We start from the raw sequence: 24770 nt of genomic DNA on the forward strand, positions 1-24770 counted from the left end.
CTGATTTCTGTAATAGCGAGATTACTCTTGTTCTGTCTCTTGCTGTTGTTAATGTTCTTCTTTTTTTGTCTGTTAAAGAATGAGAGATCCATAACCTTTTCTGGTTCAAAGTGTTTTCTGTTGTTTTCTGGTACTTGTAGGGGGAGGAGTGTCTCAAGGTGTGTGGCCTGAACTGAATGATAAAGCTGGTGGACTAACCGACTACAAGGGAGGTATGCATGAAGCCTCCCAACCAACCTTTAAGAAAGCTGCTTTGCTTGATAGCAGTGATAAATTTAACCAATACACACCACCCGATAGCTCTAGTAGCCTGGACAAAACAGAAGTCAGTAAAGTAAGTGAAAAAGTTCAGGATAATCAGGCACCTGCTCCAGCATCGAAGAAGGAAGTTGCTAAGGGGAAACCAGAAGTAAAAGAAGTAAGTGAAACAGTTCAGGAGGATCATACGCCATCAGCAGAAACTGAGAAAGCAGCTGACCAGGGGGAAAGTAAGTCTGACCCTGCAGCCCCTGCAACTTTGGAAAAAGGGAAAAAGAAGAAGGTCGTAGGTGAGAGCCTGTGAAGTCAAGTCATTCCACCAGCGTCCATCCATCAATGGTCTCTATCAGTGTTTTCATCTCACTGTTCAAGCCATAATCATTTGTCATTTTCATTGATGTTTAATTTCTTCTCCCAGGTTATCTATCTTTTGGTCTCCATATAGAGCACATTTATGCATGGGCTAGAAAAGTCATTTCATACATTTCCTTCACCTGTACATTATGCATTACATTTATTAACAGTAAACATTTAATGTCATTGAGTAATGAGGTCAACATAAATTCTTTGTTCAATATTTGGTGGTTTTGAAACATCCTTGGTAAATTTATTTGTATTAGGAGTCACTCAATAAGCATTTATTAAATATCTACTATCTGTCAATCACTGTGCTGGGCACTAGAGTACAAAGAGGCAAAATCAAAACAGCCTCTGCCCTCAAGAACCTTATATTCTATGGGATCATAATGGAAATTACTTCACTATCATTCATGGCCCACATAGGGTTCTTATATAACATTTCTATCAATTGTATAAGAGAAAGCTTTCACAAAGGAATAATTACATAAGATTAAGTTTTGCTGTCATCCTAGGTATTATCTTTTGATGACTGATGCTCATACTTCAGCTAAAAGTCAGTCATGTTGTTATATCATGTCAAAGATGTGATATGACATTTTCCAGTATTAAACTTGGAAGAGTAAGCTGAAAATCTGGAAAGCTACTGAGAAAGAAGAGCTACATGAGATGATTTTCCCATTTAATTTATGCATTTTCCCATTATATGATAGTCTACTTTTTAGCAATTGAAATCCCAGTGCTATAATAGTTGGTTATTATCCTACTGGTTTGTTTATAGTACTTGGGAGAAAGTAGAAATTCCAATAGTATGGGGTGTTTAGCTAGGCAAAAGTTACCCAGATTACTAAAAGCTTTATCCAAATGGACCCACTCCTGCACCTTCTTTATTGTAGAATTTTGGTGGATTTGTGATGTCTTCAATGAGGACACACATTCCACTGATGCAGGTCACAACCCTTCCACACTATCTCATCTTCTGCAGTTCTTGTTCATGTCTTTCCATAAGTCCCCCATAGAGGATCCACCCACTTCTACTCAATGGAGGCCTCTCCTTTGCTCTTTGAATACTCAAGGAGGTACCAGTGTGTTATTCAGATTTGGTTCAGTTGCTTCAATAGGGTGTCAGCTTATGGGATACCATACAGAGATCACACGTTAAGCGTACCAATAGTTAGATAAATCTTCATAAATAGTAGATGAACTGTGTAGTGCTAAATACCTTCTATCCCATTTTCTGCTACTCTACCATTGGCACTGCAGAAGTGGAAGGGGGCATATCATGGAGGAATGAGGATCATTCAGTGCTCTTATTAATTTCATGAGTTATGGTAGCCAAAAAGAAAATTCAACATCACTATGTTACTGGTGATGTTCGTCTGTGTACTTAGATGGGTTGGTCTTTGGACTGTAGATGTTAGATGTATATTGAAAACTTTTCCCATCTTGTAGAATCTGAAGGAACTTGGGCTGTGATGCTACAACCTTCTAGAATTCAGAATAAGGCTTTTGTGGAGGGTGCTTTCCATAGTCCTTTTAAATATGAAGAAAATTCTCCTTCATATCTAGATGATTTTTCCTCAAGTACCATCATTTAAAATTACATTTTCATTGACTGATAAGTTAATGAAAAGGGGCACTCTAAATCAGGGAGGACTTAAAATACCCTCTGAATTTTACTCAGGTTTAATATTAAGTATGTTCAGCAACTGAATAATATCATGGGAACCATTTGAAAATGATTCTACCACTATGGTAGAGAGACTATCTCTCTATAAATAATCTCTAACCACTATGATAGAGAGACTATCTCTCTATAAATAATCTCTATCTCTATAAATAATAATTAGTATTTATATAGCATTTTAAGGCTTGCAAAAGCACTTTATAATTATTAACTCATTTTGATCCTCACAACAACCCTGGGAGGTAGGTGCTATTATTATCTCCATTTTATAATTGAGGAAACTGAGCCACATAGAGGTTAAGTGACTTGTCCAGGGTCCCACAGATAGTAAGTATACAAGGTCACATTTGAACTCAGGTCTTCCTGACTATAGGTCCAGCCTTCTATCCACTACACAACCTAGCTGCCTTTATAAGAAATACTACATACCAGAGAGAAATTATAGTGATCATATTTGTTTAATAAATGTTGCTTCCCATGAAGAGGGGGAAACATTATTGATGAGTGTTTAACTAAGCTCCAGTATCAGCTGTCCTTTACTTGCAGACAGATCACCATGGCTGTGATGTCTACCTTTCATAAAGGTAAGTATGATGGAACAGTGAAATAATATGCATTTGGAAATACATGAACACAAAAATAATCACCTAGAGGTAAAAGGTGGTGTTTATCTCCTATTCTTGTTTGGTTGCTAACAAAGATGAAAACAGACAAAAAATGATGAACCTAGGGATGAAGAATTGAGTAATTTTTCAGAATGCTTTGTCATTTTGCCCCTACTGTTCTTAGCCTGTTTTCACTATCCAGGGAAGAGGAAAAAATAGTAATTTTCTCTTTTGAGAACTAATTACAATGCATATTTTCTATTGTGTCAGCTTGATTTCTGGAAACTAAACCAAACAAAAAGGATTTTTTAAAATGTATCACATTTTACATTTCACATTACCAGCTTGATTGTCTTTATGAACAGCACCAATTAAATAAATATAATATCCATAGACCAATAAACTGATTTCTGTCTACTTACATGGCATCATCTTGCAACAGCTACTCCATCTCCACCCTATGACATCATTTGTCTTGAGAGTTTCCGTGACTCAATGGTTCTTGGATGGAAGCAACCAGACAAGACTGGTGGAACTGAAATCACTGGCTATTATGTGAACTATCGTGAGGTTATTGGTGGAGTACCTGGGAAATGGAAGGAGGCCAATATTAAGGCCGTCAGTGACCAGGCATACAAGGTAAGAAGGACAATCTCACGTTATCTTACTTGGAGTTAGTCATAAGAGTTACCCAATATTCTAATGATCCAGTACATTTCCTAACCTTGGATTATTGCCCAGGGATTGTATTGTAGTATGACTGGAAGGAATGGTGTGGAATGTACCAAATTTAATAGAAGTGACTTGGAAATTCAGGGATTACGTCTGTTTTCTGACTTCCTCTTATGCACTTACACATAAAAGGCTGAATTAATTAGACCGTCCATTGTGAATTATACGTTTAAGGTACAAATTAATATCTGCTTGCTGGTTCTCAAAATATTAATGGGAATCCTCACTCACATGGAACTCCAGTCTCTCCCAGTTTTCTAAGGGTACTAGTTATAAACTTTCTTGGGTAGAAAGAAGAGATTTTCTCTTCCTCTTCCTTTGAGATTCTCTTCTCTGGCAGAAAACTGGCATGAAACTAGCATGGCGAAGGTTCTTGAGTCCATGCCTTGTAAGGATTAGTTGAAGGAACTGAGGAAGTTTAGCCCTTGAGAAGACTCAGGAGTTGTAATAACTGCTTTAAATATTTGCAAGACAAATTTAGACTTGATATAAGATAAAACTTCCCAACAACTAGTGCTATTCAAAAGTAGAATGAGTTGCCTTAGGAAGTCATGGTTTCCTTCTCTCTGGATGTTTTCAAGCACAGTCTAAATGACAAGTATTTTGTATTAGAGATATAGATTTTGGGCTATAGACTAGGCTTTGTGGTTGCTGAGATCCTTCCCAACCCCGTAATTCTGTGATTCTGTGAAAGACTAAGATGTATGTCCCTGCCTTGAAAGAAATCTTACTATTCTTAATTTTATTTATTTTTTAAAGTTTCATTCATCCATTGGTTTCTTTCTTTTTTTTTTAATGAGGCAATCAGAGTTAAGTGACTTGCCCAAGGTCACACAGCTAGTACGTGTCACATCCATTGGTTTCTTATGCCACAGTCATTTCTTGATCTCTCTTCCCTTTCCCATTCAACTCTCCCACTAAGAAATAAAAACAGGTAAACCAAACCAACCAACCCAGTAACCCCACTTTTAGTTGAGCATGGCTGTGCCCTTCCCCAGAGGGCTAAGTTGCTGATTATGGAAACTGAGTCATCATCTGGAGCCACTTTAGCTGTCTCTTCCTTCTTAAGTCATTGGCTCTTAGTGAATTGTGTGTGCAGGGAAATGAATAGATGGAATAATGTCATACCAGGTCACTTTGTCTCTATAGGATGAGGAGAATGTTTCCTCTCTCCTTTACCTCTCATTGCTTTCTTTTGAGAGATCCTTCTTTCAGATATTTAGAAAATATTTTTGCAATTTGATTCTAGTATTACATTCTCGCAGCCTGAGTGAATGTATTTTGTCTCAAGTAAGCAATTTATTGCCTTCATTTGCGGTTTCCCTCCTCCCCTCTGCCCATATCTGTTTTGAGGCCTGCAGAATAAAGGCTGCAATCAACCAAAGTTGTTGAGTAACATCCTTCCATACCAGGAAATACCAGGACACAGGATTTCATCAGTTCTATGCCTTTGTGCTTCTCCACATATATTTAAAGTTCAACCATCATGACTGACCAGTATAATGTTTCTTATATTACTCATTATTCAAATGAGGACAGCATTTAGAGTCAGAGGACTTGAGTTTGAATACTGGCTCTGATGCTTACTACTTGTGTGACCTTAAGCTCTCTGGACCTCAGTTTCCTCATTTGTAAAATAAGGGGATTGAATTTGATGTCTTCTAAGGCCTCTTCAGCTCTAAATCTACGATCCTCTGATCCAATGAACTGGGAATGTTTGCTTTTGTCTATTTGGGTAGGTAGACAGAGTGAGAATCATAATGTTGTAGCATATTAGCATTAAAGAATATCTTGAAGATGACTGAGTCCAGCCCCTTCATTTTACAGATGAGAAAATTGAGATCCTCTCTATTTAATTTAGAATACGATATCCCCTATTTCTCACTTACTAGAGCACTGCCTGTACAAGATAAACTTACTGCTTTCCAGGGTATTTGAATCTGATAAGGACTGAAATCATAGATGTGCATTTATTGCTTCCAGGCATACCATAAGCAGCTGGACCTTTTAAACTTAAGTATTTCCTTCAATATCATCAGAAATACTTAAGTGTGTACCATTTATTAAGCATTTATTTTATGTCCAAGGTAACTAATGTTGCATGGCTTTTCTGATAACTGACATATTTATAGCACTTTTCTTTCCAAAGTGCCTTCTCAAACATTATCTCATGTTCTCAACAACCCTAGACACTCTGACCTAGGCCTTCTGTATCTGACTTTAGCATTCTTTCCATTTTTAAGGCACCTAGGAGACTCTATGGATAGAATGCTGGGCTAGAGTCAAGAACACCTGAGTTCAAACCCAACCTCAGACACTTACTATCTGTGTGACCCTGGGCAAGTCACTTAACCTCTGTCTACCTAAGTTTCCTCAACTGTAAAGTGGGGCTTATAATAGCACCTACCTTATATGGTTATTATGAGGATCAGATGAGATATGGGTAAATTGCTTAGCATAGTGCCTGGCACATAGTAAGTGCTATGTAAATGTTAGCTCTTACTATTATTATTATTCTTAGGTAAGAATCAAGTAATAAGAAGCAGCCTGATGTTGTCATCATCATAACTCATATTTACCCTTTAGCCCTTAAAGCTGGCAAAGCACTTTACCCATATTATCTCATTTGATCCTCACAACAACCTTGTGAGATAGGTACTCTTTTTACTCCAATTTTACAGTTGAGGGAACTGAGGCTCAGAGAAATTAAGTGATTTGCCTAGGATTACACAGTTTATTATCACAATAGACAAATGGAAGTTTTAAAACCACAAAAACTTGAGGTCTATCATTTTCTTATTCTTGCAGATAAGCAACTTGAAAGAAAACATGGTCTATCAGTTCCAAGTGGCTGCAGTGAACATTGCTGGGGTGGGGACTCCCTCTAAAGCTAGTGCATCCTTTAAATGTGAGGAATGGACCATTGCCGTTCCAGGTAAAAAAAAAATATTTAAGATTCATTACATGATTAGGTTCTTCTATAAATGTATGTAATCTAGTAGCCAGGAGTACACTTGTAGCCTGGCTCAATGTTTCATCAGTAATTTAAGCAGAGTAAATAAAAGGGTACAAAAGAAACTCAAGGGGAAACCAACTTCCATCCATAAACACTCAGCAAGCAAGAGAACATACTCACCTTTTGTTACCCTTTCTATATCTTCAGTTGATAGTTCTGAAGCTGCCTCCTGGTATGACTTTCAGTGGGAGGTGCTCTTGTACATAGAGATGACCTTCAACTTAGGAATTTGTTTGCTAATTACACAACAGTGAGTCTGTCACAAGTACTTCAAATCCCTGAAGAGAGCCAAAGAATGGGGTGGACCAGGAAAATCCTAGAACTCTTACATGGGCAAAAGGGTAGACAAAGTAGGTGAAGGAGGCAGTAGGGCAAATTCTGTAACACAAGGTAGAAAGAAAATTTCCCTGCTCCCTTCTATCCTTTCTTGACTTGGTTCAACAAGACATAGTCATAGAGAACAGATTCTTGTCTTTGGAAGACACCTCAGAGATCATCCAATGCAACTTCTCATTTTATTGATTAAGAAACTTAAAGAGACATGACTTACCCAAAATCATAGAATTACTTAGATATAGACACTAGTCTAGACCCCAAGTCTTCTGAGTCCACAGCTGGTGTTTTTTCTCCAATACCACATTACCACTCAACTTTCTGTTTCTTCATTGGTCATAAAGACAGAGGACAGAGGCAATAACCTCAGGAATGAGGTGGTGGTGTGTGTGTGTGTATGTATGTGTGCAAGGATGATTTGTGTTTGTAATTGTTAAGAGCAGAGAAATGTTGGAGACAACATAGTGTGGAAATCCTATTGGACTTTGAGTGAGAAGTCATGAGTCTGAGTCCAGGCTCTGACATTGATTAACCATGTAACTCAGGGCCAATTACATCACTTTTCTGACCCTCTGTTTCTTCATTTGAAAAGACCAGGATGATAATACTGGCACTATCTTTCTCATCAGGTGGTTGTTAGAAATGTGCTTTATAAACCATAAAAGGCTCTGGCAACAATTGAGAAACACCATGGCATAGCATGGTTGACTTTTTGTTTGCAATTCTCTTCAAGGCTAATACACATTATGGTAGGTTGATTTGATTGGTGCAAGAGAAATTATTTGCTAATAATGTCAAAATGATACTAAAAGCAGGGATTTAAGGTTTACAGAGTACTTTTCTTAAAACAAAAAATTGGAGTAGATGGTAAATATTAACTGGTGAGGAAACATGGCACATGGTAAGCACTTAATAAATGGTTATTGAATCTGAATGGAATTGAATTAAGTGACTTGCTTAGGGTCTTAAAGTTAGTGAATATCAGAGCCAGATTCACATCTGGGTTCCTGATTCACAGGATCATAGATTTAGAGTTGGAAGGTATATCAAAAGGTGACCTAGCATTCTATCCAGCACTCTTATTTGTACCTGAGGAAACTGAGGCCCAAACAAGTCAAGCAACTTGCCCAAGTTTCCACAGATAGGAAGTGGCAAAACTAGGATTTGAATCCAGGTCCTCTCATCTCCCATTTAGGATGTAGTCAGAACAAGCATATTAAATACATGGATCCAAAAAGCTGTCATGGAGAGATGAGAAAATGCCCAGCTAGTGATGTTCTTCTGAGGAGGATGCCTTGCTGTGGTTTTTTGAAGGAACTATACTCACTAGGACAGAGCCTGAGGGTCAGTTTTTGCCATTGTGTAAATATACAAATACTTATCAAATCACATTTCCCATTTTAAACCACCACACTTCATGGGCCAGTCAAGGGAGTTGTTTTCTTATTATTTGAGATTTGGGGGAAGTTTCAGCTAGCATTGAAGACATGATTAGCCAGTAAAACCAAATCAGATTTTTCTGGCAAGAGATAGACCAGCCAAGGAACCAAAAATTAGCCCAGAGAGGGGCAGCTAGGTGGCACAGTGGATAGAGCACTGGCCTTGAAGTCAGGAAGACCTGAGTTCAAATCCGACCTCAGACCAAACACTTGAGACGTACTAGCTGTGTGACCTTGGGCAAGTCACTTAACCCTGATTGCCTCACCAAAAAAAAAAACCAAAACCAAAAAACACAAACAAACAAAAAAGAATTAGCCCAGAGACAGTACTTAAGTAAGATCCACCATGTTGACTTGAGTAAGACACAACTTCCTGGTGCCCTAGTTTCATGGCCTCAGTAAAGGGAGGCTTAACAATTCATATCAGGTTTGTCAGGAAGACAAAATGAGCATGATACACTTAGAAATATGAGCATGATACACTTAGAAATATATGTAAATGCTACAGCTTTAAGTACGTGGTTTTAAGATTGTGTACATATTTAATCTTCTCGGTACTCATAGCATTTATTTCTTGGTTTCTCTAGGACCACCTCATGATCTAAAGTATAGTGAAGTCAGGAAAACGTCCCTGGTTCTCCAGTGGAAGCACCCAGTCCATTCTGGTCGAACTCCTGTCACTGGTTTCTTTGTTGACATCAAGGAAACAAAGGCTAAAGATGATCAATGGCGAGGGATCAATGAGAAGCCAATAACAAACACATACTTGAAGGTATAAGCATTACCACTTTTTAATTTAATTTTGTTTTTCTTTTTTCACCACTTTTTTAGGGTATCTAAAATGTTTAAAAGTTCTGATGATGATATTAATTTTTTTTCCTTTTGGTTGGACAATAGGGGTTAAGTGACTTGCCCAGAGTCATACAGCTAGTAAGTGTTACATGTCTGAGGTAGGATTTGAATTCAGGTCCTCTTGAATCCAGGGTGGGTACTCTATCCACTGTGCCACCTAGCTGCCCCCTGATGATATTAATGTTAAATGAAGTATAACTTCATTTAAAAGGATAAGGAAATGCAAACAAACCCTTTATATTAATAGAGGTTCTCAGAAAGGACTTTTCGAGTTTTACCACGTAGCTTTTCCCCAAAGAGAGAATATTGTGACATCAGTATTTGGGGGAAAAATTTGTAAATATTCCCTTTTGCCTTGTGTGTCAAATCCAAACTCTTCTGCCTGGCCTTTAAAGCCATTTAGATATTTACCTCCTCTCAAGGCCCTGAAGAGTGGGATACAGGACAGGTAAGTGTTTATGGGGGTGAATAAGAAAAACCAGGAAAAATATAGTGTAGGAGGGGTTGTCATCAGTACCAAGGAGGAAGCATGAGGATACTGGGACTGTGTGCTTTGAAAACCTTATATGAGAGGAGAAAGAGGAAGAGTAAAAGGCAAAGGAGAATGATAATGGCAAAAGATGGATAGAGTCCCAAAGACAAACTTTGCCTGATTCACAATTATGCCTGGGGCCAATCCTGATTCATTTCATTTAATATTTAGTTCTTTGTCAGTTAAATATTGAAGGGCCTTTTTTTTCTTGCCGAGTTTGAGTTTATTGGGTCATTCCATTTTGTGAATATTTTATCACTAAATTTTAGTCCATATTTAAGCTCCTTGAGGGCAGGAACTAGTTTTTTCCCTTTTTTGGGGGAAAAGAAACTATTTGACGTAGTCCCTGGTGCATAGAAAGTGCTTTATAAACACTTGTTTGTTGATCAATTGATTGATTGATTGATTGGTAGTGGTAATACGGAAAAGTGATGATAGTGCTTTGATAATAGTGAACTCTAGCCAATGCTTTATCAGAGAATAATTGTCTCCCTGAATCTACTTCTAGAGCTACAAATAGCAGCAATCTCTTTGAGAGTGTCGGTTAAGAATAGTTAAGGCACGCTGGCTACCAGTTAACTTTGCCATTTATTTTCAACAAACAGAATTTAACCAAGAGTCATTTAAGCTTCTCAAATGCCCTTACCAAGCAACCAGAGGTTTAGAAATACTGTCATTAAATACTGCTGCCTAATAGGGGAAAAGTTTCTTAAGAAGAAAAGTGAATGCTTTGTGAACAGTTATGGAGAAGAAATATCCAAAAGGGGAAAATAAATATTTCTAGAACTGTTAAACTGAGTTGTTATTGACATTCTGTTGACCTTCAACGTAAAAAGGTGTGTTTGTTATTCCATGACTAAAAGCAAGGCTGTATATATTTATATGTATATACACTTCATGGGTCATGTTGTAAAAATCTGACTCCAAGAGGTGCATCAACCACAAATTACTCAGGTGTCAGGTACAGATGTGTCAGGTAATTTTAAGTCTGTTTTTCTCAAACAAGGAAATCTTTCAGGTTTTTTCTGTTTTGTTATGCGCTGTGGAAAGTAAATCTATAGTTTGCTGGCATTTCTTCTAGATAGAGAATTAAATTACCATGGCATTTTTACTGACATATAATGCTACCAAAATGCAAGTTCACTGGCAGGCTAAAACCCATTTTAAATTGATTCAGTTTATACCACATAATGAACATCTTAAGTTAGAATTTAAATTGTAATTTTACTTTTAAAATTTTTAAGTGTGTGGCTAATGGTACTCTTCACTTAAGCAAATGGACATTTTTGAGAATATTTTTCTTTAAAACAAATTCCTTCTAAATAATTCTATTTTTTTTCTATTTATTTCTATGATATGGAAATGGGGTATTCAAGTAGTGGAGTAGATAGAGCACTGAGCCTGAAATCAGGAAGAGCTAAGTTCAAATCCAACCAGAGACACTAGTTGTGTGTCCCTGGGCAAGTCATTTGACCCTGTTTGTCCCAGTTTCTTCAACTATAAAATGGGGATAATAATAGCACCTACCTTACAGGATTGTTGTTAGGATCAAATAAGATAATATTTGTAAATCATGCTACAAACCTTAAAGTGTATATAAATGCTGGTTATGATGATGATGATGATGATGACGACGATGATGTCAGCTTTCCACAAACGCACCCATTTCAGATAATAGTATTATCATTCCCTTTGTTGTCTCCCCCCCCACCTCCAGATTTCAGTCATCCTTGACTCTTTCTTCTCTCTCCTTCTAATGTCTAGCTAGGCCCCAAACTTTATGAGTTATTCATTCATTACATACTCTGCATCTCTTCCTTTTTTTCCATTTTTACTGTCACCGTAGTCCAAGCTCTCATTACATAATGTCTGTCATAGTCTCCTAATTGGTTTCATTCCTTCTCTTTTCTCTCTGTCCTTTCCAATCTGCCTTACTTATTGCAGCTGGAATAAACACATGAGGAAGGCTTGTGATTTCATCAATCACAACCCTTCTGTGACTTGGGAGATAATAACAAGAGACCACATTTCTTTTGTGCTTTAAAGTTGGTAGAACGTCTTATATGAATTATCTCATTTGATCCTCACAAAAGACCTGGCTCCCTACGTGTTATTATTACTTCCATTTTATAGATGGTGAAACTTGAGGCTTGTAGAAGCCAAGAGGCAATTTGGCATAGTGGACAGATTTGTGGACCTGGAGTAGAGAGAAGTGGGATCAAAGCTTACCTCTGGCACTTGTTAGCTCTATAGCCTTGGACAAGCCACTTAATCTCTCTGAATCTGTTTCTTCATCTATAAAGTGGGAATAGTTATAGCTGTAGTCAGGGGCTGTTGACAGGTTTTAATGAGATAGTGTAAGTAAAGAACTTTCTTTGCAAAATTTAAAACACTGTATAAATGCCACTTATTATTACTAAATGGCTTGCCCACAGTTACAAAGCTAATAAATATTAGAGGTAGGTTTTGAACCTGGGTCTTCCTGACTCCAAGCACAACACCCAGTTCACTCTGTGCCACTGCTAGAATTGCTTTTCTAAGATATCAATCCATCCTGATTGTCCCTCTGCTCAGAAGTCTTCAATGGTTCCCCATTGCCTACAGTATATTTTCCAAAACTTTGAACCTGGCATTCAAAGTATTCCATGATTTGCTCCATACCTACCTCTCCAAACTTTTCAGCTACAATGTCCCTACACACAAACCCTTTTCTCCAACCACACTGGCCAACTCACTGCTCCCCAAGCAAATAATTCATGTTCCCTGGAGACTCACCCCAGTAGAAAACCTCCCCAATATCTTAACTGCCCAATTCCTCAGCCTCCACCACTCTGATGATCTCCTCTTCTATACCACTTCAACCCCACACTGCTATGTTAGACTTGTCCTTCTCTCTGAACTGCACCAATCTCTAAAATCCTGAATTTCAAAACTTCACTCTCCCACCACCACTTCCTATTCTTCCACCTCTCCAGCCTTCTCAGAACCATCGAATATTCATGTCACCGCTCTTGCCGTCTATCTCCCTGACTCTGATTTCTCTTGCTTGCATACCCAGCCTCGACCTTGTGGTCTGCCATTTCAAGTATTTCATGAGCCTCAACCATAGTGACCCTGACTTTCTGCTGCTCCGGACTGGCTTAAGCCAAATTCTTGGGTAACCATGATCATCTGATTTCTTTGCTCCTGTTCTTGGGTTATCAAGCATTGCTAGAGAAAGTAGATAGAGTGCTGGGCCTGGAATCAAGAAGAGCTGAATTCAAATTTGGCCTCAGACATCAAGGTACATAACCTCTGTCTGCCTCAGTTTCCTCAACTGTAAAATGGGGGTAATAATAGCAATTATCTCTTAGGGTTGTTGTGAGGATGAAATGAGATAACAATTGTAAAGCACTAAGCACAGTACCTGGCACATAGTAGGTGCTAGCAATCTTTACCTTACAATTGCTTGATGATACTCCTACTCTACACTTACTAATTCTTTCACTCATTTTCTGAGCCATTGTTCTAAACTTTCCCCTCCTTCTCAAGTTCTATTCCTAACCCTCATATGTAGAACAGATGATCTAGTCCAGGGGTGGGGAACCTGCAGCCTTGAGGCCACATGTGTCCCTCTAGGTCCTCAAGAACAGCCCTCTAAGCTGCTGGTTCCCTACCCCTGGTCTAGTCTCCTACTTTACTGAAAAGATTGAGGCCTTCCAAAAGGGAAGTTAGGTCACTTAGCTTCTGGTTAAGTAATTAGTTCAGTTGCTCAGCTTCTCTTTGCCTCCTTTTTCTTCTCTGTTTAAAGGAGGATGAGCATAATTTCACTACTTATCTCCTAGGGCTATTGTGAAGAAAGTATGTTGTGAGCCTTAAAGGACTACAGACATGCTTCTTATATAAAATGACTGACATGGAAATGTTTTACACGATTTGCCTACAATCACACAGCTAAGTGTCTGAGGACAGATCTGAATTCAGGTCTTCTTGATTCTAGGCCCCGTACTCTATCCACTTTCTCTAGCAATGCTTGATAACCCAAGAACGGGAGCAGAGAAATCAGATGGTCATGGTTACCCAAGAATGAGTCCAAAGGGGCAGAAAGTCAGAATCACTACAGTTGAGACTCATGAAACACTTGAAATGGCAGACTACAAGGGGAGGGGAAAGAGGGAAGGATAGAATTTAGAACTCAAAATTAAAAAAAAAAATGTTAAAAAGATTGTTTTAACATGTAATTGGGGGGAAAATAAAATACTATATAAGAAAAAATACTACAGACATGAAAAAAATATTCTCATGAGAATCAATCTTTTGCACCTAACCCAAAAGGTCAATTTTATTTATTTTAATATGAATTTCTCTCTTCCGATCTTCACAATGTCCAATTTTCTCTTCCAATCCAAAGCATCATCATTAACTTTCAATGGTCACAAAATCATCATCAGCTCTCTGTGGTCACTCCCCTATGGTCACAAAAGAAGAGGCAGCCTTTTCTTTACAAAGGTTAATCCCCCCTCCCCCCCCAACTGACTTTGCCTTTGCTGCCTTTGACTCTTTCATGCATTTTCTTTTTTCTCTTTTTTTAAAAAAGATATTTTATTTTTCCCAAGTTATATGTAAAGACAATTTTTAACATTTTTTTTAAATTGAGTTCCAGATTTTTTTCTCTTCCTTACCTCTCCTTTCCCCTAGACAGTAAGCAATTTGATATAGGTTATACAACCCTCATGCATTTTCAGTCTCTCACTCTAGCTCCTTAACATCTGCTCACAAACATGATATAGTCTCCTCAGTCTAAAAGACCTTGACCTCACCTACCCAACAGCTCATAATTCTTCTCCCCTTTATTAAGTTCTTCGAACAATTTATCTGTGTCTAGTACTTTCACTTTCTCACCCACCCATTGTCCTCTCACCCTTTGCAATCTGTCTTCTGAAACTACCACCGCTCTATTGAAACTGCCTTCTTAGACGTCACCAATGACCACCTAATCATCCACTCCAAAGATCTTTTTTAGTCTTCAACCTCTCCGCAACATTTATCATACATTCATGCCCTTCTGTCTTCTCTCTTAGTGTCAGAGACACCACAGTCTCTTAGGCAGCTTGGGAACAGGGGGTGTAGGACCTGGAGTCAGAAGATTTGAATTCAAATTCAGCCTCACCCTCTTACTATCTGTATGTCCCTGGGTAAGTAAGTTAGCCTCTCAGTCTCAATTATCTCATCTGTAAAATGGAAATGATAATAGCAGTACCTATAATACAGGGTTGTTGTTTGTACCAAATGAGATGCTATATTAAAAGTACTTTGCAAACCTTAAAGTGCTTTATTTGTTGCTGTTGAGTGATTTTTCAGTCGTGTCCGATTCTTTGTGACCCTGGTTTGGAGTTTTCTTGGCAGAGATGCTGGAGTGGTTTGCCATTTCTTTCTCCAGCTCATTTTACAAATTAAAAACTGAAGTAAACAGGGTTAAGTGACTTCCCTGGGGTCACACAGCTAGTAAGTGGCTGAGGTTGGATTTGAACTTAGATCTTCCTGACTCCAGGCCCAGCACTCTATCTATTGCACTGCCTCATTGCACCCAGGGGAATGGACTTCTTAGGTCGTTTCCAGCTCTATATTCAAGATCCTGGATGTCTCACTGTCAACTCAAACTTAACATATCCCAAACCAGGCTCATCATCTCCCTTCCTCTAAAAATCTGCCCTTCTACCCAACATCAAATTTATTTCTGTGGTACCATTATTCGTGCAGTTGAAACATTTGGCGTTCTTGCACTGTTTTGCTTCTCATCTTTCATATTTAAGCAGTTACAGGTCCCATTGATTTCGACATCATTCTCTCACAATTCCACTCCCCGCCTTGGCTCTCACTGCCACCACCCATGGCCCCTCTTAACTTCTGCCTAGATTAGTTCAATGAATCTTCCTCTCTTTTTCCCTCCTCTAATCCACCCTTCTTCATGCTGCTGCCTGAATAATCCTCCTTGCGAGTTAAAGGAGGGGAAATTGTATTAGTTTTGAAGGATCAATATGAAAGCATTTGTTTTTAATTCAACAATTTGTAAAACAATGGAAATATTGAATACTTATATTTTAAATTCTCTCTTGCTGGCTGAGAATAGTTCACAAATGAATCACTTAATATTCCAAAAGCAGGAGGAAAACCCAGCATTAATGCCGCTCTAACCACATGGTACCTTGGCTTCATGACTCAGGAAGGAGGAAGCAGACATTTGCCCATCATTGCTGCCTCTGCTCCTTGATTAACAAGAAAGCAAGAGGCAACCTGGTACAATGGATAGAGCACTGTCCTGAAATCAGGGAATCTGAGTGCTAATCACAGCTCTGTGACATTACTTATGTTGAAGAGGAGGGGGGGTTTTGGGTGCTTCTAGATGCACAGAGGCACCCCAAGATCATGGAAAAAAGCCCAGATCGTGGTGCAGATCTGCCTGAATGAATTCAACCCAGATCTTCTTCCAGCCAGAGAAAAAGTTTGTTAAAAATGAAGCATATAGGCCAGACTCCCAAGGAACCCAAATATCAGTGATCTAAATGGGGGCTAAGGTGGTCAGGTGACGCTCATAAGCGATCTTGAGAATCTCAGCCTCTGGGCGTGAGAGGTTCTCAGTGTCTGAATGGGGTTTGGGAGCTAAGGTGGTCAGGCCAGGTGAGCATGAGGCAGTCTCAGCCTCTTGGGCATGAAGAAAGCTCAGCGTCTGAGTGGGGACTGGGGTGGATTGGCCACTTGACGCCCCTGAGGACAAGCGGGCATGGGGGTCTCAGCCTCTAGGCTTGAGAACAGCTCAGTGTCTGAATGGGGTCTGGGGTGAAACTTAAGACCCCTAGGGGAGAGGTCTAGGAGTGGCCAAACAGTTTAGAGTGACGGGAGGAGGGGTCTAAGGAGATCTGGATGGGAGTGGCTAGTAAGCTGGGGCAAACAGAACTCCTGGGTCCTGGACCACGTGGCGCCTAGCTAGGATTAAGGGTGGCCAGAGGAAGGGTGGGGGGGTTGGTTGGGTCTGTTTGGAAGGTAATAAACAATGAGAATAGATAATGAAGGGAGCTGAAAGGGGGGGAAGTTTGCTTTCAAATGGAGATAAAGAGACAAACAGAAGCCAGGTTCTTTTTGGGGTCAGGAAGGAAAGCGCATTTGAATAAGCTTAAAAGGTAAGGCTAAGGCTTTCAAAGACAGAAAAAGAGACAAACAAGAGTCAGGTTCTTTTCAGGGCCAGGGAGGAAAGATGTCAAAGAGAGATAAGTGAGTGTACAAGGAATCTAAAAGTTTTAAGGTTTTTTCTGGGAATTGTAAACAAAGGAGCCAAATTCCTTTTGACAAAAAGGGGCGAAGGAAAGATGACAAAGGTAAACCTCTTCAATGTGACTTTGTTCAATCATAATAGCTTGTATTTATATAGTACTTTAAGGCTTGCAATACACTTTACAAATATTATCTCATTTTATCTTCACAATAAATCTAGGAGATAGGTGCTACTATCTCCATTTTACAGATAAGGAAACTGAGGTTGAGAGGGGTTAAATGACTTGCCCAAGGTCACGCAACTAGACACTAAGTCCAGATTTGAACTTCGACTTTCCTGACTCCAAGTCCAGTTCTCTAAATCTATGATCTCAAGTGTGTGTTGGGGTGGAGGTGGGGGAGAATGAAGGGAGTGGGGCTTTAGTAGTCTGCTGCTAGACAGCAAGAGGACATATCAATAATCAAATGACTTTGAATCACTACTAGGGATGGAGAAAAGGTGATTTAAAATGGAATGACATTTTATATTGCTTCTCCTCTTGTTTTTTCCAGGTCCAAAACCTCAAGGAAGGTGTCAGTTATGTATTCCGTGTCCGAGCCATAAACCAGGCAGGGGTCGGGAAACCTTCTGATATCGCTGGTCCTGTTGTGGCAGAAACCCGTCCAGGTTTGCTATCTGCTCTTTCTGTTTTTCCGATTTTAAGAAAGTCATGTTTGTATGAAATAATTGGGAACTTAAAGTTTAAAACTTACTGTGCTCTCCATAATGACTATTAGTTGCATGAACGCTGACTGAATAATTAACAAGTCTGCTTGCAAGCCAGTAAATACGTGAATACAGGCTGCCCGGGGCAGGTGCAAACCAGGCTTGGGAGGCTGTGTCCCAAGCCCCAGGGCTGGGTTTGTATCTCCATGAAGGAAAGTCTGGGGTCCTTTTAGGGTCCCTGGAGCAGCTGTTGTCATCACAGAAGGTTCTATGCTCCAACTGGTCACAAAGGCACACCAAATTCCTGCCCCATCACAGGACAAACTGACTGCCCCAATAGCCAGCCCAGTCCATACAGAAAAGCTGGGTTTAAGTACTTGCAGCTGCTGAGTTTTCCAAACAGCTGCTCTCAATGAATGACCTAGGAGCTGAGGCAATACTCATTCTCTAGGTCATTGTAAAGCCTAGAGAGACATTATCTCCCTTTTTTGGGTATTCTGTGAAAGCAATGGATTTGTTGTAGTGCACACATGGTCAGTTTCTGCCAGATGAATGCTTGACAATTAGAAGGATGTTTTCATGCCATTTGAAGCTGTTCAGGACTTGAAAACATCAAGTTTTTCTTTTTCTTCTAAATAGTGTATAATCATAGTTTTTATTTCATTCTTGTTTTATTTGGCTATCATTTTTCTTAGACTGAATATGGTAGAGTGAAAAACACAATCCTAAGTAGTCCCTCCCAAACTAGACATTTTTGGAAGCATAGTAGATATTGTTCACCGTCCAAACAGCATAAAATAAAATTGTAGAAAAAACAACAACACAAAATAAAACAATCAGCATTCAGGTAATTGCATTGAACGTATGTGTAATTTAAACCATGATACAAGTCTGGAACAGCTAGGTGGTGCAGTGGGTACCTAGAGTCAGGAAAATTCATCTTTCTGAGTTTAAATCTGGCTTCAGATACTTACTGAAATTACCTAACCAAGACCTTCCTGAGGCCGCTTCATTACAAGGAGGAGGTTGCCCTCGAGCTTTTGTTATTGTTCAGTCCTTTCAGTTGTGTCCAACTCTTTGTGTTCCCATTTGGGGTTTTCTTGGCAAAGATACTGGAGTGGTTTGCCATTTCCTTCTTCAGCTCATTTTACAAATGAGGAAACTGAGTCAAACAGGGTTAAGTGACTTGCCCAGGGTCATACAGCTAGGAAGTGTCTGAGGCTGGATTTGAACTCAGGTCCTCTTGACTCCAGGACTAGCACCACCCATTGGCAAATGGATGAGTCTCTTGTCTCCTCCATATCTCTACTGCAAAAGAGTGTTTGTAGCTGTGGTTTCACAAGGTACAGAAGGAAGACATCAAGGAGCACTAAAGAGGACAACACAGTCCTATTTGGTTACCCCTGACTGAAAGCATAGAAATGAAAGTTAGGGTACACAGAGACAAAATTCCTAAACTGGAAGGTGCATGGAAAGATTATTGAACTTGAAGTCAGAAGGTCTGAGTTCAAATTCAAACCCAGCCATTTAACTCCCATGTGATTTGGGGTAAGTCACATAAAGTCTTTACACCTACTTCCTCATCTGTTAAATAAGAGAGTTAGACTAGTTAATTTCTAAGGTCCCTTCCAGCTCTAAATATTTGTGATCCAAAGTTCTTTAACAGTGCTTACTAGAGTGTTAGTTTTTGTCAAGAAACAATTTACTGGAACTCAGAGGTTCTTGGTCTTTCTATGTCATGGTCCTCTTGGGCAATCTGGTGAAGCCCATTCTCAGAATGTTTTAAAATATTTAATTGATATAATAAAATACAGATTAGTTAAGTCAACAAGCATTAATTAAGCACTTACTATGTGCTAGACATTACAAAGGATACTAATTATAATGATATAAATATGGGATTTTTTTTCTCAACCAAGTTCAAAGATCCCCTAACAAAAGATCCTGGGGTGGGGGGGGATAGACCCCAGGTTAAGAACACTTGCTCTACACAATGGCCCTGAGATTTAAAAAAGCATGCATATGGAGTTGGAAGGGATCTTTGAGGTTATCCAGTGTCACCCTTTGATTTTACAGATAAAGAAACTGAGACACATGGGGTGAAGTGACTTTCCCAGGGCCACACAGTTATTGAGTAGCAGAGTTAGGATTTGAACTCAGGTTGTCTAAATCCAGACTTAGCACTCTTCATTACACCACACTGATTCCCAAGGGCCACATTGGATAGGCATAAGGAATTGTGTATTGCAAGGTCCATTTATATTCAGCTTAATTCAATATGACCAGCATTGGTCAAGTGCCTACTATGGGCAAATATTGTGTTAGGGAGACAAAACAAAACAAATGGTCCCTGCCTGCTAAGAGCTTTCTTCTGATTCTATAATTTTCATATATAAATTGCTTATTTTATCTTAAGACCATGCAAAAATGAAAGTCAGTGACCTGCCTTAAAGTTCACTTTACAAGTTAAAAAGAATTGTCTCTTGGGAACTGTTATTGAGATTTCAGACTGAAAACAAATCTTATCATGTAATAGCAAACCTCAGACACACCTCTTATGACACCTACACTGTAATTCTAATTAAGTGGAAAGTTACCTGAACCTGTTGTGGCTGGTAGCATTTTGGATTTTGGTCTAGTCAGGAAATGTGCAAAAGGATTTAACATATACATTTCTATGAATACTAATCATGCTAGTAATGGAGATCCCAAATAGCAAGATGAAAAATGTCCTACTTTAGCAAGAAATCTATTACTTAGAAAAGATTATTCACCAGTTAAGATAAAAATGATTTTGTGCTGCTCCAGAAATGCCTCTTTTATCTGATTTTTTTAAACAGTATTTGTCATTCATTAGCTCACGTGATATAGGACTACCCAGAGAGTCTAAGGCATGATCCTGAGTTGGACTTGACGGGTGGGCCAGTTTCCGTCCCTCTATTTTGTGGTGACTGAGTATACCCCAGGCTTTCAGATCTTGCTGGGCCCTAATACCACTGGGTATTAGAACAGTGATAGAGCCCAAGAAGAGGGATGGACCACTATGGGAAAAGCATGACCATTGATTTAGAGCTAACAAGGATACTAGAGATCATCAAGCCCAGCCCCTTGATTTTACAGGTGAGGAAACTGAGGCCAACAAAGATGAAGTGACTTACCTAAGGTTACACAACACAACTGATTAAGTAAAACAGATGGAATTTAATCCCAAGTCTTCTCATTATATATCCAGTATTCTTTCTGCAGCTTGATTTGTATCCCTTAGTGATGGTGAATCAGTAGCAGTATCTATATGGGAGGACCTGGGGTAGGGAAGCTCAATAAACATCTCTGGTTGTTACAGTGAAACTCAGACATTCCAGGAAACCTTCTGAGGCTCAGTGTGTCAGATGTTGATGTCAGGTACAAATGAATCAATCAATAAACATTTATTAAGCTCCAACTTTGAGCCAGGCACTGTATCAGCACCAGACTCATGGGCATTCATGAGTTCTATTTCCAAAGTTTCTAAATGAACTGATTTACTTGGCCTTTTGCTAGAAATAAACCCATGGAGTTCCATAAAGGATTGCATCCCCATCCAGGGAACCTTGCCTAGAACACCTTTGGTCCTAGATTGGGCATTAAAGACCATGTACATTAGAGAAAAGGGGCCAACCCATTAGATAAACTGTACATTTATAATGTGCATACACATATATGTATGTGTATATATATATATGCATATTGTATAGCATATGTATATATGGAAAAAAAAATCAGTTGATGGGAGAGTACCCCAGGATGAATAATACCTATACTGTCAATGTTCCATGCAGTTCACTAGAGAATAAGCCAGGAGCAAGCAGGCAACACTGGTCAACATGAGAATGTAGTCAGCAAGAAGGGAACTATCCTACAGGTTATTTATAAAACCACTTCCTGGGGAGTAGGGTGGCCAAAGCTTTGATCTATCCTAGACTGTGGGAGGTATTCCTCCATATGGACATACCCCACTTTCTGGTGTCTACCCACTGGGTACCATTTCCACAGCATCAGCCACCAAGCTGCTACCTCTATCCTTTATACATACATACACATATAAATACGTATATGTATACACATATATGTATATTGTTTTGGATTTTTTTTTAATTTTATGTGTGTATACACATACACACACCTTTGGATTTTTGTTTTCAGATTTTGTTTTTAGAGTTAGGATTTCCTTCCCCAAAGTTCTATAGACCTGTCACAAGTTCCCTTGGAAAAAGGCAAATGCTAATCTAAGGTTTGGAGGAAGCAATAGTACCATTGATCTATAATGCTTTGAATTTAAAGAGAAATTAGAGAGAATTCTTTGTAAGAATCATAAAGTACAGATACATGAAAGTTAATTAAGTTTAAGGAGTAGAGATTGGACCTGAGATTCCACTGGTATGGGGAAGAGGATACTCCTGCTAATGCTAGTCTGCCATCTTGTCTGCACCTTGCAGTCTTAGAGCCTTGCCTAGAGAGCTAAGAGGTGAATACCTTGCTCTCTTTAAGGCTAACTCTTTAGTCACTACACTGGGCTGCCTAGCAATTCAACTTAAACATATACCTTATTCAGAGTTTTCTTTATCTTTTAAATCATTTTGGAGGTAAATTTACTTTCTAATTCATTCCTTTGCTATTGAGTTCATAAAAATAAAAGTGGAAAAGCAGTATCAGTGCCTGTTACAAATATTATGCAGCTATCAAGCACGATCCCTTTACATAAAACAAATGGTTTACTTTCTTTATGATTAATTTTTTAAAAGCTATGTTATTATATTGCCCTTAAAATCAGCATAAAGAACTAAAAATAAAGTGAGCATGAAACAGAAGCAGAAACTTATTGAAAGCATTGAATCAGCTGGAAAAACTGCACATTAAAAATGAGTATAACCAATGGACCAGCACCCCATGCTCTAATTTTTGTTTGTTTGTTTTATGTGGACTAGGTTCATCCTCTGGGATTGCCCTCCAGACCATTCAGTCTCTTTGGTTCGTGTATGAATCTCCTTAGATGTGGGTAAAAGGGTCCACCTTTCCCAAACAAGCACTCAATGTAACAATGTGTAATATATAGCAGGCATAGGACTGACAATTTTCATCCCACTCCACAAAAATGCAGATCCACATAAAAAGACTCACAGAAACCCAGGTCAATACAATTCCTCTACTTCTCTGGTTGAGACCTAATTTCCCCAAGGATCTTAAGGTATTCTAAATTCATAGCATTACCCTATAGTTTAGACTTTTCTGTGGAAGGGAAACAAAGTTTTGAGTTGCTTATGTATAACTCCTAAGACATTCTGGTGAATCCTTCTTTACCTATATGGGCATCCATACCTAGTGATTTGAATTTTCTGGGAGGAATTATCTTTGGGGTTGTTAGATTGGCAACCCTCAGACATTCTGGAGAGTCCCACTTTAAACCCTAGGAACCCATACATTCTTATGGCATTACTTCAAAGGGCTCAGACTCCTATTGGAAAGGAAACATATTTAGGACTACTAGACAAGTCTCTTCAGTTCCTCTACTGTCCAAATAACTTATGGTAATAGTGTATGGCAAATTCCAAGTCTTTTGCTCACAATTTACACTCCCCTGATGTTTCTATAGCCTCAAGGGCCATGTAATGGTTCTCTAAGAGATGGGCACTCAGCACTCCTTTATCTCAGATGATTGAAATAAGGAGCTCTTGAGCATCTTTCCTAAAGCTAGAATTCAGGTTCTTATCACTTGGCCATGTGGTTCCCCTTTTACAACTGCTTAGACTGAGAGGCCACTCCACTACCTCCCCAAAGCTGGTACCTCTCCAGGAATATGGAGTCCTTGAATTTTTCACTTTGATGGTTCAAGCACAGCATATACATTTCTCATGTGCTTCTGTCACAAGACAGCCATTATACCCTTATCCTTACTCTCAGGAATATGATAATGCCCAGAAAGGGAAAAGAGACCTGAATCTCTGAGTGGACTCTTTTTTATAGGCCAGAACAAAGGGACAGCTCCATACACACATACATTCTGTACCAAGAGCATCAGAACCAGTCAATTCCTCCACAAACATTAAGACCTATTCTCTAGGAGAGCTCCATGCTCTCTATAGGATGCAATCAAATGCCTGGAACAAAGACTTACCACCCTGCTTCTCCTTGGGTTAATAAGAGAACTCCCCTGATCAGCCAATCAGTCAGTAATTCATCAGTCAACAAGAGTATGAAAAGGATCTGAGGATGGGGTCTGAGAGTGGTTTAAGAGGTCATTTTAGGTTGCCAAGAGGAAGATTACATTTTTCACTTGGATGAGTTTGCCCCATTAGGTTATAATTATGGCTCACAAACCAAAACATGCCTGCTTTGGGACTTGTCCCTTGCCAACTCCCAACCCACTGTCTACCTCCTCCATCCTATTTACATGCTGCTGAATTGATAAAGCTGGTTCTGCTCACTTCACTCAGCATCAGACCATACAAGTCTTTCCAGGTTTTTCTGAAGTCTGCCTGCTCATCATTTTTTATAGCACAATAGTATTCCATTACATTCATATACCACAACTTGTTCAGCCATTCCCCAATTGACAGGCATCCCCTCAATTTTCAATTCTTTGCCACCACAGAAAGAGCTGCTATACATATTTTTGTACATGTGGGTCCTTTTCCCATTTGCATGATCTCTTTGTGATATACCCCTAGAAATGCTATTGCTGGGTCAAAGGGTATGCATATTTTTATAGCCCTTTGAGCATAATTCCAAATTGCTCTCCAAAATGGTTAGATCATTTCACAGCTCAACCAGCAATGCATTAGTGTTCCAATTTTCCCACATCTTCTCCAGCATTTATCATTTGGGAAAAACCTCTTGAAGAAGATGGGTTTTTAGTTGAGACTGGAAGGATGTCAGGGAAGCCTGACAAGGAGGTAGAGGTGAGGAAGGAAGGCATTTCAGGCACGGGAGAAATGCAGTAAAAAGTCAAGAGATGGAGGGTCCTGTGTA

The 24770-nt window shown here is 39.2% G+C and overlaps 1 protein-coding gene across 1 annotated transcript in view; it reads left to right on the plus strand.

The window, feature by feature from the left end:
* Positions 1-24770, plus strand: part of LOC114053942 (myomesin-1-like) — a 158884-nt gene that overhangs the window by 101546 nt on the left and 32568 nt on the right. Inside the window, exons 18-22 of the mRNA XM_027877082.1 lie at positions 141-548; positions 3350-3546; positions 6448-6574; positions 9015-9199; positions 17612-17726. Of these exons, the coding sequence (XP_027732883.1) occupies positions 141-548; positions 3350-3546; positions 6448-6574; positions 9015-9199; positions 17612-17726 (1032 nt within the window). The remainder of the gene's footprint in view (positions 1-140; positions 549-3349; positions 3547-6447; positions 6575-9014; positions 9200-17611; positions 17727-24770) is intronic.

Source organism: Vombatus ursinus, unplaced genomic scaffold (assembly GCF_900497805.2).
Source record: "Vombatus ursinus unplaced genomic scaffold, bare-nosed wombat genome assembly UNPS02014812.1, whole genome shotgun sequence".
In the NCBI taxonomy this organism is placed as follows: Eukaryota; Metazoa; Chordata; class Mammalia; order Diprotodontia; family Vombatidae; genus Vombatus; species Vombatus ursinus.